This window comes from Grus americana, chromosome 1 (assembly GCF_028858705.1).
Source record: "Grus americana isolate bGruAme1 chromosome 1, bGruAme1.mat, whole genome shotgun sequence".
In the NCBI taxonomy this organism is placed as follows: domain Eukaryota; kingdom Metazoa; phylum Chordata; class Aves; order Gruiformes; family Gruidae; genus Grus; species Grus americana.
In genome coordinates, this window is record NC_072852.1 from 152,890,527 (window position 1) to 152,898,546 (window position 8,020).

At 42.9% G+C, this 8,020-nt stretch overlaps 1 protein-coding gene across 6 annotated transcripts in view; it reads right to left on the minus strand.

The window, feature by feature from the left end:
* Positions 1 to 7,842, minus strand: part of CUL4A (cullin 4A) — a 43,729-nt gene extending 35,887 nt beyond the window's left edge. The window contains exons 1-4 of one of the 6 annotated variants that reach the window (XM_054801720.1): positions 7,581 to 7,827; positions 6,754 to 6,869; positions 2,382 to 2,486; positions 127 to 195 (exon numbers count right to left, since the gene is read on the minus strand). In XM_054801720.1, the coding sequence (XP_054657695.1) occupies positions 127 to 195; positions 2,382 to 2,486; positions 6,754 to 6,869; positions 7,581 to 7,746 (456 nt within the window). In that variant the 5' untranslated portion in view covers positions 7,747 to 7,827. Of the gene's footprint in view, positions 1 to 126; positions 196 to 2,347; positions 2,488 to 6,753; positions 6,870 to 7,030; positions 7,163 to 7,580 lie in introns of those variants that run through there. The other 5 variants (XM_054801746.1, XM_054801737.1, XM_054801755.1 and 2 more) reach the window with 5 other exon arrangements.
* Between the last annotated feature and the right edge of the window lie 178 nt (positions 7,843 to 8,020).

Here is an 8,020-nt window from a genome sequence, read left to right on the forward strand (position 1 = left end):
AAAAGCAACGCTGAAACTTGGAGGAATAGGAGGTGCAACGCAGTCTCAAGGTAAAACCATGACAAATGCCTTTTTGCCAGATTTCACACCTCAAGGACATGTATTCTGAACAAATGTTCAACTTACCATTTGTCTGCAATGATCTTGCCAGCATTTATTTATCTTCTTCAAAAATAAAAGACTATCCAGAGAATCTGTACAGCACGTATTAAGGAAAACTAGCTTGCCAGTATCTTTTGAGGCCAGATTCTGGAGGTGATCTTTGCCAGCCATTAAGCAAAGCTACTCCATGGATATTCCAATGTTACTGGTACTGCCCAGGGAGAAACGGTTAATTGCAGAGCTTCTGCCCAGCCCAGGGGCTGGCAGTTCTCCAAAAGGCCTCCCTATCTTTTCAAGGAATAACACTCACGGCTCTTCAGTAATACCATCTAGTGACTGTACTGTATAACTTCGATATAGATTTGAATGAGAAATCCTACCAGTGTCAAAAACAACCTTGTCACCAACTGAGGTGAGAGGGGTAGAAAGGTTTATTTTGTTTGTTTAATGAATTCGCACTGTGCACAAGAAGAGTGACCCTAATCTCTTAAAGCAGTTACAGTTCTAAATAATCCTCAACAAATCCAAATACCACTCTTTTCATATACATCTCCAGGTCTCCCTAAGTAAACTATATACTTTTCTTCATTACACAACAGATCCAACTGTTATTTATGCTTTCAGAATTCTAATGTATTGTACGAGTAAATCCAAATGTGGCTTTACCTTCCTTTCCTGCACAGTATCATCTCCAACTCCCTCTGGCCAAATCTGATTAATCTGATCTCATGTCCTTGGGATATAAAGTGGTATACCTGTAAAATACAAAATTCTCAACTCCAAACCATCAGTTCTGTCAGAAGGAGGAGTGGGGGAGGGAGAAAGAAAAGTTTTAAACCACCAGTTTTAAAACATCTCTTTGGAAGATTGTCTGAAGATTGAAAAGCCAGGGATGCAAAAACTTGGTTGATTAAACTGCTTTAAAGCAGACTATAAGATTTGGTTCTCAGAGATCAATTATATTTAAGAGACTATTGTACTGGCTAATGTACTTTTTAGTTATATGTGATTTTAAATGCATCAATGTAATGAAAAAATCAGCTGCAAGATAAGATGTGAATTCACAGTGCTGATTTATGTACCAATGTTTCTTATATACTATGTAGAAGCCAGACTCCTTAGCTAGGACTCAAAAAAAACCCCAAACAAACCCAAAACCCATGTTGGGACTTGGTTAAATGACAGGGAAGGGGAAAAAAAATAAATCTTCTTTATGAGTGTAGGCATCTACCTGAGCAATGCAGTGAACTGAGAAACTAAGAGTCACAATCCAAAGCACGTTTAAGGCATTCATCTGGAAAGCAGGTTTTTTCTGCAGCCCAGTCCCTTGCTTCTTTCTATTTTAACCTATCATTTTCTGCTAACAAAATACCTACAGAGACCTAGGAAACACTGCTAGCACCCAAAGTACTGTAGTATCTGTTCAGTATGGCACTCTCCAGCATCTGTTCGCAAAGGCACCCTCCAGGAAAGCGGGGACAGCCAGGTGGGTGTAGACTCTATTGATCTACTGCCTGAGCAATCGCAACCCCTTGGCTATTACACAAAAGACAACTATCACAAAAAGCATGGTCTCAGTATGCAAAGCACAATGGGATTCAGAAACCAGGGCTGCCTGCACCCAAGTGTCCAGAGGAGATCTACAGGCACTTCTGTGACCAGTTCAGCCAGAAGAAAAGCCTGGCAATGTAACTTCGGAAAACCATTTACCATAAAACTTCAGGTTACTGTGTGTCCCAAGACAGCCAAGTGATCTCCTGAACTTAGAGCTCTCTCCCGAGAGCTTTCCAAGGTACACATGAGATAACTAAAGGGCTCACTGAATGCCTCCATGACACACTGCTGCTGACCAGTAGTTATTATTGCTTAAAAAGTTGTACTTTATGTTTGAGAATTCTTTTACAGAAGACACTGCTGTTGAAAATTACTGTGATTTTTTTTTCATTATTGCTACTATAAGCATCTCCACTACTCACCTGCCATAAATATCCATACCTGCTGTTAAATCTTGTAGTGCTATTGAAATTCTCTAGATTAGGTGTAAAATTTGCATTCCTATTCAAGTAAGTAAATTGTTAGTAGCGTGCTACTTATCGGTACACAAAAATTATTCTCCCAGATGACTGAAAGTGCTTATGCCTGATTTGAAAACATGTAAGTGGTCAAAGAACCTCTTTAACACATTGGCAATTACTGGTGTCATCTTTACAAAGTGTTGTTTTAGAAAATAATGATTTAAACTAACCATTATAACCATTTCTGTGGACAAGAAAAGGATATTCTCTAAATTGAAGGATTTGTGCTTTCACATGATCTTCACAGACTTGTCGTAGCTGTTTGTACAGTGTAGCAGAAACTTTGTAAGAACAGAGATTTTCAACAGCCTAAAAAACAAGAAAAGATTATCAATGAGACAAAAAAAACCCCTCAAATTTTTGTGCCTGTATAATCAAGGCCAACATAAAAAAAAAAAAAATCAGCATTATCTGTCCAACCTGTGCACAAAAACATCCAAAGGAAATTATTCAAACTACATAGAAAAATTAAGACTTCATGATTCATTTCCGATTTTGGTCCCTTCTTATACTGCTAGATTTTGCATACAAACAAGGCCCACCATCACCATCTGGGTCATATTTCAGATGTGCTGTTAAACATTACTAGAATTCCTCTCCCCCCTCAAATACTGCTCAGCAGCAGAACCCTTCCTGTAGGTCCCTTTTGTGCATCCTCCAGCACACACACAGACACACTTTTTGGAGGGGAGCACAATCATAACAAGCATTTTAATTTCTTAATAACTTTAAGGTAGACATTTCAACCACTCTCTCTAAATGGTAAATGAATACAGCTGCTTTCCTGTCATTTTATTAACTTATTTCTTTCTGAATATTCCCACCAATTCACACACTCATGCTAAGGTATGTAAACTGAGGGGAAAAAATAAAATTAAAAATCCCATCAAACCCCCCACCTTAACCATTAAATAAAGACTTGAATTGATTTATTGGGACCTCATGGGATTTAGTTGAGTATTTATCCATAGTTGACTAAGACCACTGATTCTGCCCAAAACCAAACGTTCTTGTGGTCAGTAGAATTAATGTAAATTGAGTTGTTATGCAGCTGACCTAGACTACGCTGAGACAGCTCTGGCCATCTCTAGAATACTGCTGTTAAGCTATTCAGTAATTACGTTGTCTTACACTAACAGTTTTTCCTCACAAGAAACTCAATGAGAATGCCAAAGAGAAAACACAGCCTTGCTTGATACCACTGCCTATATTTAGACTTTGTTCCAGGCACACTTTGTGTGCTGTATTTCAATAAATTATTTTATTAATAGACCATAGCATCTGAAACTAATCACAATGAAGACAGCCAAATGTTCTGTGAGAACTGTAAAGTTTACAGTAGGTATTTTTGGCCATTCAGTGCTTCATACAAAATTATCCAAAGGAGCTGGACAAGATTCTCAGAACTAAAAATCCAACTCTCCCTTCTTTTAACTTCACCTCCACTGCCTTTATGCTATGAGGCAATACTGCAGATAACACTGCCTAAGAATTAAAGCACTATTTCACCTGGGCAGCTAAAACTGATCCAAGAGTATTTTCCTTTGTTCCACAGGATTTATGCTGTCACATTTTGTTGATGAATTTTCTGATAGCATCAATGAACTTGGACAAAGGCCAGCACTTGGCCTTTGCTCAGTTTTGCCCAAATTTTAGCTTTTTTTGGTGTGTCTTATTTCTTTGTAATATGAAATGTTATGGTGCCTAATGCCAGCCTGTAACTCTTTGTCAAAGCATTAGTAAATGTTCTTCACTCTGTTTCAGTTTAAGACCACCCAAACACATGGGCTAGCAAACTACAGTAATTATCACTTCTACAAAGATATGAGAAAGACAACACTTTTAGTCTCTTCACCTACACAAATCTAGTAAAAGTTCTGTTTCAAATTAACCTTTAAATAGCTTGTTTTGAGCAGTCTTCTGGTTTAGCATTTAGCATGCAAATTGTTGCTACTTCTTGTATTATTTCCTCCGTAGGTTCTAACATCCTCAATAGTTTGTCTTCCAAAACACAAAGTGAATCTGCTTCCCAGAGATCTCCCCATGGGGTAATTCTAACCTACCTGATGTAATTTTATTTAAATGCACACCAACTATGGTTTCCTCAATTTTGACACAATATTAAAAGAAGCAAACAAACAAAACTATCACACAGTGCCTATGTTATGTTTTTCATCTGGTCTTAAAACAGGTAAGTAAAATGACATCTGCAGCAAAGAGTATTCACACATAATAATTTTGCAAACAGTTTGTTATGTTTCCTAAGACCTAGCCCTTCTTATCCTTCCATCCAAATAAAAGTCTGGCCCAGACTCTCATCATCTTTTTTTTCCCTTCACTACTACACCGCCCTACTCTATGTCCTCCAGAAGGGCAGTGCTGCCCCATTTCAGGTTATTTAGGACCTTGCTGCAAAGGGAATTTTCTTTTTCCGTTATTTTTAATCACTCACTCCTCAATCGGCAATTCTTTGCACTGCTCCACTTTATCCCATCAAGTATAAGGTACTTCTATCAAAATCTGTGCAATCTACCACCAATTCCAGACATCATTTCTATTTTAGTCACAAAAAATTGGCTGCCACCCTCCCATTGCTCGCTGACTACGTCTCTGCCAAGCACCTTCATGCCTGATCCCACGCTGCCTCTAATGCCTGGAAAGGAGTATCCTTCGGGTTCCCACAAAGCCTTGTCATTGTTCTTCAGTTTTACTCAGCCACTGTGCCAAATTAAATAAATAAATCAGAAAGTTCAAAAACAGGCTGGTACACCAGCCTGCTCACCGCAGTGAACTCTAGTAGGCCTCTCACTTTCTCCCATAATGTCAGATAAAGACTCAAACCAGAAAAAAAAAAAAACCAAACCAAAAACCAAAAAACCCTGATAGTAAGAACTGATGCACACAGAGAAATTTTCCCCTGTGGATGATTCGGTGCTCACCAACAGGCAGTTAAAACGATCTGTAAGTACAGATCAGGTTTCCAATGGATGCTGAACTTCATCTTTTATTCCTTTGGCAGGAGAGTAAGTACCTATCTATGCATAGGCGCGCTGACCACCACTGTGGAAGAATCTTGTTGATTTGCACCACTGCCTTACAGATTATTGGACTGGCCTTGTGCAGTTTTTACAAATAAGCAGGCAAACACAAAGAAGCAAGTGCAGTTCTCCCTTCATAGCTTATCTGATATCTGTCTCTCCTCTTCAGGTACAGGTACTCCTCAAGCCTGTACCCTGGCAATTTCATAGCCATATTACTATAATCTCACTTCTGAGCCTCTGAAAACAAGTTAGGTAACTCTCAAAGTATCTGTGGGTTTTGGGGCTGTTTTTTTAGCTAGGCATGAAAAAGCAGGGTTTTTCAAATGCTGAGCTTAAAACCATAAAATGTATTATGTAATTCAAACTCTGCAAACCTGCAAGTATTAACAGATGAATATATCACAGTCAAGTTATCTATTTAAAGGGAGTAAATTATATTAAGTCAATATGCATTTACATAATCAGCCATTTTAGACCCATATATTATATACCCTAACTAATCACAGGGACAAGTACAGTCAGCTCTTAAATTCATCCTGATTTTCTTGAGCATGGACCCAATATGGACTGTGGGCTTTCTCCTCTTTCACATTCTGCATTGTGCAGACAACATCAAACCTACCTCAGCTGAACATTTAGAAAATTTTAGGCGAGAATAACAATGTCTTAAGTCCTGATCTGGCAATGAGATCCACATCTGCAGATCAAACACCTGCACCCACAGAAAACTCATAACTAAAGCTATGTAGCGCAACTTAGCGCATCAGTAATTTTTTATAACATGATCACTGTAAAAAATTACTACTTCAGTTAAATATCTCAAAGCACATACTTTTAAAATAGTATAGAACTAGACCGTATATAAATGGAGAAAGTAAAAAGGAAGAAATTGTTCATAAGTATTTCTCTGTTTTACTCTCCCTGGCCCCTGCTCCAGTAGTCCAGATGTTCCAGAAACACTTTTTCACCATTTAAAAAAAAATTAAGATCCTGATTGTTATGAAAATGTAACAGTAATCTGAACCACAGGTAAACTGACAGTTTGCTGCCTGCTCAACCGAGATCTCTTTTTAACTCCCCAAAGGGTATTGATGCTGAAGTCTAATTGTTATTATCTAATAATAACAAATATTTCGATATTACTATTCACAAGGGACCAAAGTACGTACAAAAGAGAAATCATCACAAAATATGTATCTGCATAATGCAGCCAGAGTAACATCTCATTTTCAGCATCTCAGGTAGGCACTGTATTGGAGAGATCGAGACTTAAATCTCAACTCTGCCCAGGCACAGCTTTCCATGTCTCCCAACATAAACTGCTTTTTCACGGGCCCAGATCCTGGTAACTCTCCAAGGAACTGCTATATAAAACTGCAAACTGACTAGAAACAGAGTATGGAGCGAACAGTTCAGAAAATATAATCAGCTTTTAACAAATCAATATGCATTATGTTAAATATGTAGCTCTGTGAAAGTCCCAAAGCAGTTAATTTTCCCTTGTGTTAAACTGAAAAAAACCCTACATGCCTTACCTGGTAGAGCTCTTCAAGGTTGTATTTAATAGAAATGCTACTCTGTATCGCTCCCACGGCTTCATGAAGTTTTTGCCAGGTGTCCTGAGTATAATTATCTGGTAATTTGGGTCTTTCTGTAAAGGAAGATACAGGTAGTTGAAAACTAACCCCCCAATGGGAGTCTCTAGCAATCCTTCTCACCCTGCTTCATTAAGTTCTGCCAAGCCACGTTGTGCTTTATCGCTTAAGTTCGGCGCAAGCAGAGTGCTACTGACACCACCCAAGGCAAAGACACCTTTGCAGGGTGCGCTTGACCCCGCAGCCGGCCGGCCCCGCACACGCCGGGGCGCCCGGGGCCGGAGCGCTGACCATGCCCGGCCAGGGCACAGCCGGCCCCGCCGGCAGCCTCGGGGCCGCTCCAGCCGGAGGGTTGTTGTGTTTTACCCCCGTGTCACTTCTAGCAAGGCAACCCTCGCCTTGCTTTAATTAGTTTTGACACTAAGGTGGCTTTCTGCCCGCTTCCTACAGGGCGCGAATCGTCGCTGCGCTTGCTCCTCCCGCTGCCCCCACGCGTGTCCCCGTAAGCCCTTAAACCGGGATGGTGACGGCAGCCGGGAGCGTTATCAGCCCGGCGGCAGCCTCCCCTCGCCCAGATAAGGCGGCGGGGCGGGTGACAGCGGCGAAACCCCCCTGCCGCCGGCCCGGCCCCGCCGCTGCCTGCCTGCCTGACGCGGGGAAGGGGCGGGGAGCGGCCGGGCCCACGGTAAACAAAGGTCGGGACAGGGCCGGGCGGCGGGGCAGGACGCACCTGCCGGGGCAGCGGGCCCGGTCCGCCCCGCACCCACCTCTGAAGTTCTTGATCACGAGTTTCTTGGAGGAGGCGGTCGCGCTTCCCCCTCCTCCCCCTCCTCCGGCGCGGGTGGCAGCGGCCAGCGAGGCGGGCTTGGTGAGCCCATTAGTGTGCCCCACCAAGGCCGACAAGTGCGGCTTCTTCTGGGGCTCGTCCGCCATCTCCGCCCCGGGCGCCGTGTCCGGCCGGGGCAAGGCGCTGGGCTGGGCCGGGGCCGGCTGGTCCCCGCCTCCGATCCCCTCCTCCTCCGCCGCCACCCAGCCGCCCTCCCCCACCGCGCCGGCTTCCGAGCCCTGCCCGCGGGTGGCTGCCAAGTGCCGCCGGGCCGGGAGTCACCGACAGCCGCCCGCCTCCACCCTCCCGAGGGCTCCCCGGCGGCCGGCTCGTCGTCCGCGCCGCCCAGCCCGGGTGCGGGTCTGGGTCTGCGCCCGTGCC